This window comes from Pristiophorus japonicus, chromosome 8, assembly GCF_044704955.1.
Source record: "Pristiophorus japonicus isolate sPriJap1 chromosome 8, sPriJap1.hap1, whole genome shotgun sequence".
Taxonomy (NCBI): domain Eukaryota; kingdom Metazoa; phylum Chordata; class Chondrichthyes; family Pristiophoridae; genus Pristiophorus; species Pristiophorus japonicus.
This window is the reverse complement of record NC_091984.1, coordinates 13,476,886-13,489,390: the sequence shown is the minus strand read 5'-3', so window position 1 is coordinate 13,489,390 and position 12,505 is coordinate 13,476,886. Positions and strand designations below refer to the sequence as shown.

At 47.0% G+C, this 12,505-nt stretch overlaps 1 protein-coding gene across 11 annotated transcripts in view; it reads left to right on the top strand.

Annotated features, from left to right (window-relative positions):
• Nucleotides 1-12,505, top strand: part of adgrl2a (adhesion G protein-coupled receptor L2a) — a 544,699-nt gene that overhangs the window by 167,126 nt on the left and 365,068 nt on the right. For all 11 annotated transcript variants that reach the window (XM_070886520.1, XM_070886511.1, XM_070886513.1 and 8 more), the window contains one exon: nucleotides 4,401-4,579. In XM_070886520.1, the coding sequence (XP_070742621.1) occupies nucleotides 4,504-4,579 (76 nt within the window). In that variant the 5' untranslated portion in view covers nucleotides 4,401-4,503. The remainder of the gene's footprint in view (nucleotides 1-4,400; nucleotides 4,580-12,505) is intronic.

The following is a 12,505-nucleotide window of genomic DNA, read 5'->3' as shown; positions in this document are numbered from 1 at the left end:
TTTGAGGGTTCGCTGACCTGCATAGGCTCCTGGTTGATCAACATCTCGACTTTAAAATTCTCATCCATCTTTTCAAATCCCTCCATGGCCTCACCCCTCCCTATCTCTGAAACCTCCTTCAGCCCTACAAGAAATGTCTTTTCTCAGAGGGTTGTAAATCTCTGGAGTTCACTGCCTCAGAGAGCTATGGAAGCTGGGAAATTGAATAAATTTAGGACAGAGATAGACGGTTTCAACCTATAAGTTGAATAATGGGTTACGGGGAGCGGGCAGGGAAGTGGACTTGATTCCATGATCGGATCAGCCATGATCGTATTAAATGGCAGAGCAGGCTTGAGGGGCTGTATGGCCTACTCCTGCTCCTATTTCTTATGTAACCCCCTTGAGATCTCTGCACTCCTCCAATTCTGGCCTCTTGTGCATCCCCAATTTTCAGTACTCCAGCATTGGTGGCCGTGCCTTCAGTTGCCTAGGCCCTAAGCTCCAGAATTCCCTCCCTAAACCTCTCCACCTCTCTACCTCTATTTCTTCCTTTAAGACGCTCTTTGAAACCTACCTGTTTGACCAAGCTTTTGATCATCTGCCCTGATTTCTCCTTATGTGGCTCGGAATCAGATTGTGTCTGGATTATGCTCGCCCTTGTGAAGTGCCTTGGGACATTTTACTGCATTAAGGACGCTATATAAATGCAAGTTGTTGCAGTTTTAATTTAGTAAATAGGGTTGCCAACCCTCCAGGATTGTCCTGATGTTTCCAGGATTTGCAGACAATCCGCGAAAAATATCTTTGGGAAATTTTTTTAAATGGAGTTTTAGAAAAGTTCCTTTTCATGATGAAGTATTAAATATTGGCGAGTGGGGGGGTGGGGGGAGGGGTGGTCGGCGACGCAACAAAAAGGATGTTTGACAGGACGGGTCCGGAGGCCATGTGATGAAACCTCCAGGAATACATCCAGCCAGAGTTGGCAACCTGAGTAATAAATGTCCCAAGGTGCTTCACCGGGGAGCAGCGTTCGGGCAGATAAACGGAGCGCACAGTTGAAACGATTTATGGGTAGAATTTCCACGGACGTTCCACAATCTCCCGCCATAACTTCGGCAGAGGATCGGTGGAACGACCGTTGATGCCTTTCTCTAGTGTTCTTGGCAAAGTTACAGCGGAGAACCTCCGTGGTCATTCCAGTATAGGACTCGGAGAAACTTTGTGCTAAGGCGGGAGAGAGAGAGAGAGAGAGGTTGAAGGAAGGCAGGGGCTTCTGAAGGAAACTGCACAAAGTATCGCCAAGCTGGCTGAGGGCTCTGGTGAAGTGGGGAGTGTACCAGGAAGACAGTCGGGCCATATTGATATCGAAACCCTCTTCGCTCACAGTGATACATTTTTTGTTGGGTATTCAGAGGTGGTTTCATGATCCAGCATGGAGCCCTGTTCCTGGGAAGCACGGGTCAGAGAATCAAGGTTATGTCTCTGTCCTGTACTCCTTGCACACACGGGAGAGTATAGAATGCCCTGTGGTGACACAGGAGCAGTATTCCTCCAGCACCTCACACATGCGGAATTGGCTCATGCGTGAGCTAAACTGGTGAGTGTTGGCTGGCTCTTCAACGAAGAAGGGGAGGGCCGTGGTCAAACCCGAGACTGTCCGCACTGGTTATCTGCACATGGTGGTTTCCAGCAGGGATCGGAGTCCAGGACAAGAACTCTGGCTACTTTTTCCCCTTTGCTCGCCCAGGAACCAAGCCAAGCCCAGCTCAGCACAGACCAGGAGCAGAGGCTGGGAGCTCTCCATTGATCTGGGAGTAGGACTGCAGATGGTGGGTGTCCCTTTCGTTGCTCGGCCATCGGGGGAAACTTGCATTTGTCGGAGTCAATACGTTTAGGGGAGAAGTGGAGAAAATTGGGAGGGGAAATATGTAGCGAGCCAATTGTGTATTAAAGAAAGAAAGACTTGCAATTCGATGGTGCCTTTCACAACCTCAGGATATCCCAAAATGCTTTACAGCCAATGAAGTACTTTTGAAGTGTAGTCACTGTTGTAATGTAGGAAACACAGCGGCCAATTTGCACACCGGAATCTCCCACAAAATAACAATGTGGATAATGGCCAGATCACCCGAGAGAGCAGACGGGGCCTCGGTTTAACGTCTTACCCGAAAGACGACACCTCCAACAGTGCAGCGCTCCCTCAGTACTCAAATATTTGTGCTCAAGCCTATGGCGCTGGATCATTAAAGGTCAGTCTCTGCCAGGTGGCCACCGTTCTGACGACGACGATGATATATCTCCGACAGACCATAATCTTTCATGAGGCCTGGCTCCGTGAATGCCTAGGATTGTTCATAAACTGCGTCACAAAGGGAAGACAGCCAGTCGCTTCTCAGTGTTTACCTTGCCAAAGAATTTCCTTTAACTGGGGCACATTCTGACTGCATGACTCCCCTCATTGTGCAGCCTTCCAACTCATACTTTCATGTTGTCTCCGCTGTTTGTTTTGACTTACTTATTTGCTTGGGTCAGTAGAGGTTGGGGGCGCAACAATAGAAGGAGCTTGGAAAGGAGAAGAGTTAGGGAAACAAGCGAGCCAGTCTAAACACACAGATTGAGGGATCGGGTTGCAGCTAAAAACTTCCTAAGTAGTTGCACTCTGTGATATCTGATCAGCCTCCTGCCTGTAAAATGCTCCCATCAGCGAGAAAGGATTGTTGCCAGTCAGTCGAAGGTGGTCCACAGAAAGCCAGGTCATTGGGGACCGAAATACCAGTAGTGATCCACCTTTAGATTGACTCCGGCAACCTGATATGCATTACCTGTTTGTTTATTTGTTTGCTAGACTGGTTGTCTTTGTAGCCTGTTCAGTCCCCAATTACATGGTCTGAAAGGCGCCTCTGTCATCGGTCTCTCCCCGTCTCTCAATAGACGCAGGAGGCTCAAGCTCCATCAGAGGTTGGTATGTCCGCAGAGTTATTTTCACATGGACCTGCACGGTTGATCAATCGGGAGGCTTTTTCTTGGCCCCCTTCCCAAGTTTCTGTATTAACTGCTTGATCGGGGAATGGTCGCAGAGGGTGCTTGCTCTCTGGCACCTGCTCCACCATTGCTGGCCGTGCCTTCAGCCGCCTAGGCCCTAAGCTCTCAAATTATCTCCCTAAACCTCTCCACCTCTCTACCTCTCTCTCCTCCGCTATGGCACTCCTTAAAAACCCACCTCTTTTGTTCTAATATCTCATTACGTGGTTCGGTGTCAAATTTTGTCTGATGATCACTCCTGGGAAGCATCTTGGGACGTTTTACTATGTTAAAGGAACTATATAAATGCAAGTTGTTCGTGATCCAAGTGACCACTCTTCACACAGGCGGTCGGAGAGTTGGTTATGGAGGATTCTACAGTTCTGGGGGAATGGGTGGTGGGAAGGAGGGGGGACGGTTGGGGCGGGTGGGGTTCACTTTCGGAACATAGGAACAGGACTAGGCCATTCAGCCCCTCGAGCCTGTTTCGCGATTGTCCCGGCTGATCTGTATCTCAATGCCATCTACCTGCCTCGGTTCGATAACCCTTAATATCGTTGCCTAACAAAAGTCTTAGCGATCTCGGTTTTAAGATTTTCAATTCAGCCCCAGCCTATACAGCTTTCAGATTCAAAGAAGTTCTTCCTGACATCACCCTTGAATGACCTAGCTCTAATTTTAACATTGCGTCCCCTTATTCTGGACTCCCTCCACCAGAGGAAATCTCTTCTCTCTATCCACCAACATTTGAGCTCCCAGTGCCGGGGAGGGGGTTTGGGGGGTGGGCGGGTGGTTACACTCCCAACTTTCGTCATCACAGGCAGTCCCTCGAAATCGAGAAAGACTTGCTTCCACTCTAAAAGTGAGTTCTTAGGTGACTGAACAGTCCAATGTGGGAATTAGTCTCTGTCACAGGTGGGGCAGGCAAACTCCCAACTTTAATGTCACAGTGAAGCAGAATGTGACATCGAGTGTTGTCGGACTATTCGAATGTGGGAAGCATCGTAGCTGAGCCTCATCTTGTCGTCACCTACACCCACACCTATTCCGGTAGAAGATATCCTCGCTAATTTATCCGTTCCCCCACTCCCCCTTAGCCGATGGGTACTGAGGCCAAATTTGGCATTGAGGTGGGGATTAACCCTGCAACGTTTTGGCCTGTGTGTCTCGGTTACAAGCCAGCTTTGACAACTGGACTTTCAGAAGAGGTTAAAAGGCTTTCTTTTAATGCGTAGCTATCTGATCAAAATGGTTTCTTTCAACTACACAGGGCAGGGCCTTGTTCCGACAATAGATTATTTTGCTCAGGATCCAGTTGTGGGTTAAATTTTTAAGTTTGACCGTGTCCTTTGAGTGATGCCCCAGTAGTAACGTATTGTATTGTTTCTTTATTTTAGACTTGACTAGTAATGAAGCAAACCATTAGCATCTGTTTCATGGGACGTCAGTAACCAGATGTGTTAAACAGTACCTGCCAAAAGAAAGATTAAAGGGAAGAAGATGTCAGCATCTGTCTGGAAGCTTTGGGCCCTGTGGTGGTTTATCGTCCTTGGTGGGTGGTTACCATTTACGAAAGGTAAGATCCAAATCTTGCTGTTCAATGTTGACAACATTTTTGGGAGACAAAGTGTTGTTGTTCATGGAATTAGTTTCACGTTTTAACTTTTATTTTGGAGTTTATGTGCTGCCCGTATCCTAACTTGCACCAAGTCCCATCCACCCATCACCTCTGTGCTCGGTCCGGCAACGCCTTGATTTAAAAATCCTCATCCTTGTTTTCAAATCCCTCGTCCCTCCCAGTCTCTGAAACTTCCTCCAGCCCTACAACCCTCCGCAATCTCTGCACTCCTCCACTTCTGGTCTCTCTCACATCCCCGATTTTAATCGCTCCACCATTGGTGGCTGTGCCTTCAGCTACCAGGACCACAAGCTCTGGAATTCCCTCCCTAAACCTCTCCGCATCTCCACCGCTCTCTCCTCCTTGAAATCGCTCCTTAAAACCTGCCCCTTTGGACAAATTTTTGGTCAACTGCCCTAATATCTCCCTCTGTGGTTCGGTGTCAAATTTTGTCGCTAATTGCTCCTGCAAAGTGCCTTGGGACATTTTACTATATTAAAGATGCTATATAGAAAATTGTTGTATCCTCTACAAGCCTCCTTGAAACCTCACAACCTTGAATGTGCACTTCTTTGATGGTTTTCTTAGAATTGGGATTCCTCTTGGATGGATTTGTAGAATTACATAGAAATTAAAACATGGAAACCAGTTGTTTTGATGTTTATCCTCCTCACGAGCAGTCATCCTAATCCCATGTGCCCTCCCCCTTTTCGCATATCCCTTTATCCCCCCTACCCTTCAACCACCTGTCTAAAGATTATTACGTGATGGCATGGACTCTGCTTCAATCATCAACCGTTCCACAGCCTCTCATCTCTCTGTGTAAAAAGCTTTCTCCTGCTCTGTGTTCTGATTTTTTTGGTGCTTGTATCTTCTGGAACCTAAATCAATAGAAGCCATCTGTTTCCATCTGGTCTGCCACATTCTTTCATAATGTTAAACCCTTCGAGTAAATCACCCCTTAATTTCCTTTGTGCTAATGAAAACAGTCCCACTATTTCCAAGTAACTTTAGTTCCTTATACAAGTCAGCATCCCAGTGAATCTGTGCTATTGCCTCAACATCCCTTGTATAGTGTGAGACTTTATACTTATTTATAGAATTTTGTGCTCAGTGGAGTGAGGGATGTCGGTGATCGATAAATATGGTGAATCATTTTCTACTTTGGCTAGTTTTCAAGGGATCGAGCTTCAAGGACTCCTTGTTAACTACAGCATGTCCAGACGCCTTGCTATCATAGAAAGATACCGCACAGAAGGAGGCCCTTTGGCGCATCGTGCCTGTGCCAGCTCTTTGAAAGAACTGTCCAATTAGCCCCACTACCGGGTTCTTTCTCCAAAGCCCTGCAAATTTTTCTCCTCTTCAAGTATTTATCCAATTCTCTTTTGAAAGTTCCAATTGAATCTGCTTCCACCGCCCTTTCAGGCAATGCATTCCAATCCATAACAGCTCACTGCGTAAAAACATTCCTCCTCCTCTTCTCCTTTGGTTCTTTTGCTAATTACCTTAAATCTGTGTCCTCTGGTTAATGACTCTCCTGCCCATGGAAAGAGTTTCTCCCTATCAACTCTATCAAAGCGCCTTAGAATTTTGAACACTTCTACTACATCTCCCCTTAACCTTCTCTGCTCCAAGGACAACAATCCCAGCTTCACCAGTCTCTCCACTTAACTGAAGGCCCTTGTCCCTGGTACTATCCTGGTAAATCTCCTCTGTACCCTCTCCTAGACCTTCACATCCTTCCTAAAGTGTGGTGCCCAGAATTGGACACAATACCCCAGCCGAGATCACGGTTCTGTTGCTGAGTCTCAGCATAAGTTGCTTCTAAAAGGCTGACCCAGTATTTCCGGTAACTTTGGGACATTCATTGCAATGTTTCAATTAAGCTCAAGTGCGTGAAATGAGCCTCAAGTGCACCCGTGTCTGAAAACGTTTGCCTGAGGGGACCCTCGCCTTCACTAGAGTTCAACATGCACTCCTTGTGAAACTTAATGGACAGTTTGTATAGCTTTGTGTTCTCACAAGCCTACCTGCCGCACGTCATCATGAGGTGAACCCTAACTCTAGCAGTTACTAACTATCCGAATTAGGACGCTGGGATTTCCCATTTTGCTAATGGATCTTTCCCATTGGATGGGCTTGGTGAAGCCAGCAAGTTCAGCTTGGCATTGCGACCATGTGCAGGAGGCCCGGACGTCAGGAATTGGCTTGGTTAGCAGACCCCATGTAACAGAACCCAACACCGAGAACTCTTTAGCCCAGGCTTGCTGAAACCAAATTTAGCACCCCTCCCCGTGCAATCCCATAAGCCGTACTGCCTGCTGCGTGGCCCCCACCTCCCCCAATGGGCGTGCCCCCCGCCTCCCCCAATGGGCGTGCCCCCACCTCCCCCAATGGGCGTGCCCCCGCCTCCCCCAATGGGCGTGCCCCCGCCTCCCCCAATGGGCGTGCCGCCACCTCCCCCAATGGGCGTGTCCCCGCCTCCCCCAATGGGCGTGCCCCCGCCTCCCCCAATGGGCGTGCCGCCACCTCCCCCAATGGGCGTGCCCCCGCCTCCCCCAATGGGCGTGCCCCCGCCTCCCCCAATGGGCGTGCCGCCACCTCCCCCAATGGGCGTGCCGCCGCCTCCCCCAATGGGCGTGTCCCCGCCTCCCCCAATGGGCGTGCCCCCAACTCCCCCAATGGGCGTGTCCCCGCCTCCCCCAATGGACGTGCCCCCGCCTCCCCCAATGGCCGTGCCCCCAACTCCCCCAATGGGCATGCCCCCGCCTCCCCAATGGGCGGGCCACCAACTCCCCCAATGGGCGTGCCCCCACCTCCCCCAATGGGCGGGCCGCCACCTCCCCCAATGGGCGGGCCGCCACCTCCCCCAATGGGCGGGCCACCAACTCCCCCAATGGGCAGGCCGCCACCTCCCCCAATGGGAGGGCCCCCAACCCCCCCAATGGGCGGGCCGCCACCTCCCCCAATGGGAGGGCCCCCAACTCCCCCAATGGGCGGGCCACCAACTCCCCCAATGCACGGGCCATTCAAATTTTTGCGCATGCGCGGTGACTGCAGTATAGAAGCCGGTGAGTGGCCTGCACGCAGATGACCGTGTGGCCACATAGCTTAGCGGCCGAACATTGCTCCCGCCCTGGTTGAGAACAGCAAACTCAACAGACATAGCATTGAGCCTTCTCGGCTGTGTGTGGTTCAGCTGCTTGCTGCCCTAACCTTGTCGGCCACTAGGGGAGCCATAGAGTGTTGACATTGCCTGCAGTTGCCCGTCAAATGTGTGCGCTCTTGACTGAGGGAAAATTAGTTTTGCCAAACATATCTTTCTTGAGGCACGGTTAATATTTACTGTGAGATTTATTTGTAAGTAGCAGGATGTTGTGCTCTGATTTGATTCACATCTGTGTGTTTGTGCATCGCAAAATGCAAAGAAAGTTTTCTGACAAAGTCTCATTGTTCCCAACTGAAATGCAGACATTGACTTCAACGATGTTTCGCCAGGGACGAGTGGTATTCCAGTTTTTAATTAATGATCACAAAGATGCGCAACTGTTTTCGGTTATTCTGTGTGACACAGCATCTAAAATTGTGTTTTGTTTTGAAGTTATTAGTTACCTGTTCTTGTAACAAAAGAAAGTAGAGACTTGTAGCAAAAGCAGTGGATTCCTTCAATATAACAGGCCTGATTCTGTGTGTCCTGGTAACCTGATGGTAGCACAACGAGAAACATAGGAACAGGAGGAGGCCATTCAGCCCCTCGAGCCTGTTGCATCATTCAATAAGATCATGGCTGATGTGTGACCTAACTTCATATACCCGCCTGTGTCCCATATCCCTTAGTACCTCTGGTTAACTAAAATCTATGAATCTCAGATTAAAAATTAATCGAGAGTTCCAAACTTCTGCCACCCTTTGTGTGTAGAAATGTTTCCTAACTGCACTCCTGAAAGAGCTGGCTCTAATGTTTAGGCTATGTTCCCTAGTCCTCGATTCCCTGGCCGTGGAAATAGTTTTTCTCTCTCTACTCCTATCAGTTCCCCTTAAGAATCATGGAATAGTACAGCATAGCGCCAGTTCTGTTGAGGAGCAATCAGGTTTGTCCCACTCCTCTGCTTTTTCCCCATATCCCTGCAATTTTTTCTTCTTTAAGTATGTATCCAATTTCCTTTTGAAGGCATCAATTGAATCTGTATCGCCCACCTGACCAGGCAATGCATTCCAAATCCAAACCACTCGTTGCCTAAAGAGGTTTTTTGCTCATGTCGCCTCTGGTTCTTTTGCCAATCACCTTAAATCTGCTCCTCTCGTTAGTGACCTTTCAGCCATTTTAATCCGTTTCTCTTTATTTACTCTATCTATACCCTTCATGGTTTTAAAAACCTCATCTTCGCCTTCTCTGCTCTATGGAGAACAAACCCAACTTCTCCAGTCTATCCACATTAATGTATCCCTCAAATGTTTCCCACGTTACAACAGTGACTCCACTCCAAAAGTATTTAATTGGCTGTAAAGCACTTTGAGACGTCCGGTGGTCGTGAAAGGTTCTATATAAATACCTGGACTATTCTCGTAAATCTCTTCTGTACCCTCTTCAAAGCCTTCACGTCCTTTCTGGTGTGGTGCCCAGAATTGGATACACTACTCCAGTAGGGGCTGAACTACTGTTGAAATATCTGGAAAACTTTGATCAATCACCCCATAATCTTCTAAGTTATGGTGTCCGGAACTGCTCACATTACTCCAGGTCGAACCAGCATGTTGTTGCAATGTCTGTAAGCTTGTAATGTTTGTAGCTCCACACTGTGGATGTGGACGTATTGTGTACTGCAACTGCAGAGTTAATAATAAACAGAACCAGGCAGATTCTGGAGGCTTCCGAGAGAGCTGTGCCTGCCATGTTAGGAGCTGTGTGTGCTGTGCTCTGTGAATATATCACATTTGGCGATGAGATAAGATTTTTCGGATGATTTAAAGCTTAAATTTTGTTGGTGAATGATTCAGCCAGCCGACAGAGAGACTTTGGAAGTTTCTGTCTTTGGAACAAAGCTACAAAATCTGAGGTAAAATACAGCACACGGTGTGAACAGCTAGAGATTAAAATGGCAGGTGTAATTGGACATTTGGGGGAATATAGACACGACCAGGAACGTTTTAAAGCTTATGTGGATCGGCTAGAAATGTATTTCACTGCAAATAACATAATCGAAGTTCCAGACAATGCAGTCCAGAACCGGGCTGTGTTGGAACGTAAGAGAGCGATCTTATTGGAGGCAGGTCCGGCATTGTACGAAACCCTTGTAAATCTGCTTGTGCCTGACGAGCCAAAGGACACAACGCTTAAAGAGATTTTAACAAAGCTGGAGCAGCACTATAACCCCAAACTGTTAGAAATTGCTGAAAGCTATCGTTTTGGGATTAAGAATCAAAAGATTGATGAAAGTATCAGTGATTACATCATAGCATTAAAAAAGCTATCGATGCGCTGTAATTTTGGAAACTTTCAAAACCGAGCATTACGGGATCATTTTGTTCGTGGGGTGAAAAATGATGCGATCAGAAGGAAGTTATTGACGACGGATGACTTGACTTTTGAGATTGCTTGTCAGACAGCGAGGTCGATTGGCATGGCCGAACAATATTCCCGAGAATTAAATAATAATTACGGTCGTCAGTCAACCAAGGTAAATCACCTGCAGGTTCAAGGTAAAAGATGGTGGGGGCCCAAAGTCTCAGAAACTGGAAATTCTAACGGAGTGTCGAAGTTGTGCTATAGGTGCCTGGGACAACACATTGCTCAAAGTTGTCCATACGTGAAGGCAGAGTGTTTCTTCTGCAGGAAGGCATGCCGACTGAAGGATAAACCAGCTTCCAAAGCTATGAGTCCAGCGTTCAAAGCTATGAGTAGAAATCCCAAGAGATTACATAGCATTGAAGAACAACAACAGGACGAGGAGATGTTAGTGTTACACGTCATCAGGAGCACGAGGTTAACGGATAGCGATTCGGAAAGCATCAAAATCCACATAGATGTTGCGGGATTCAAGATACCAATGGAAATCGACATGAGTGCCTCCATGAGTGTTGTACTGGAGTCACTGTACCTCGACAAATTGCGTGATTTCCAACTGGAGAAATCCAAGCTGGAGCTGCGAGGCTACTCGAGAGAGAAAATTCCTGTGGTAGGTCGTACCACCATCCCGGTGAAATATTAAGATCAATTTCAGAACTTGCCTCAGAACTTGCCTTTAATAGTAGTGAAAGGAAATAAGTCTGCCTTACGAGGAAGAAATTGATTGAGCTCACTGAAGCTGGATTGGAGTAAGATTTTTTGTGTGGAAGCGAGATTTTCATCAACGGATGAGGTTATCAAGAAGTATCCAAAGGTGTTCTGTGAAACGGGCAGTCCGATCCAAGGCTTCAAGGCGAGTGTCAGGGTACAGAAGGACGCTAGATCAGTTTACTACAAGCCACGTTCCGTACCATATGCACTTGAGGAGAAAGTTGAGCAAGAACTCAAAAGACGAGAGAGAAATATTATTTGTAAGATAGATCGATGTAATTGGGCTACACCTAAGTCCGATGGTAAGGTAAGATTGTGTGGTGATTATAAAGTAACCGTAAACCAGGTTCTAGAGGGTAATGTCCCCAATACATTGCCGAATATAGAAGATTTGTTCACAACACTGACAGGTGGTCAGATCTTCTCAAAATTGGATCTTACAAATGCCTACTTACAGCTTGAACTAGATGAGGAGTCCAAGTCCTGTTTGGCTATAAATACTCATCTAGGCCTATATCAATTTAATAGGCTACTGTTTGGAGTGTCTTCCGCCCCTGCCATATTCCAAGGGGTGATGAACCAGATTTTGCAAGGTATTGAAGGGGTTGTATGTTATTTGGATGACATACTAATTTCAGCACCAAATAGGCAAATTCATAATAACATATTGAATGAAGTCCTCAAACGACCAGAGAAGCACAGAGTACGAGTGTCTGCTCGTAAGTGTGAGTTATTTAAAAACTCAGTGGAGTACTTAGGGTACAGAGTAGACAAAGATGGTTTACATCCAACCATGGAAAAATTGTATGCAATTAGAAATGCACCCACTCCCAGGAATGTCACTGAACTTCGTTCATTCTTGGGTCTTTTGAACTATTATGGGAAGTTCCTACCAAATTTGGCTACAGTATTACATCCACGAATTGAACTTTTGAAAAAACAGGTCCATTGGAAGTGGTCAAAAGAATGAGATACAGCATTCAAGGAGTGTAAAAGCAAATTGGTAGAGAGCACCAGGTTAGTTCACTATGACATATCTAAGGAGATTAAGCTAGCATGTGATGCCTCTCCATATGGAGTTGGGGCAGTGATCTCTCATGTATCACGTAGTGGGCAGGAGAGACCAATTGCTTTTGCTTCACGCACTCTCAGTGCCTGTGAGAGTAATTATGCGCAAATTGAAAGGGAAGCTTTGGCATTCATTTTTGGGGTCAAGAAGTTTCACAAATACTTGTATGGTCGTATGTTTACCATCGTGACGGACCATAAGCCCTTAACAGCAATCCTCCATCCAAAGTCCCCAGTTCCAACATTAGCTGCAGCCCGAATGCAGAGATGGGCTTTGATTTTGTCAGCATATACATATGATATTGAATACAGACGATCAGCTGATCACAGTAATGCTGATGCAATGTCTAGATTGCCTTCCCCATCACAAGTTACACCCGATAGGGAAGAAGTGTTTTATTTTTCATACATTGATGAACTGCCAGTCACAGCTGAAGAGATTGGTAGAGCAACCAAACGTGACCCTGTGATGTCAAAGGTGTATGAGTATATTGCAAATGGATGGCCAAACCAGGTAACAGACAAAGATACACATCCAT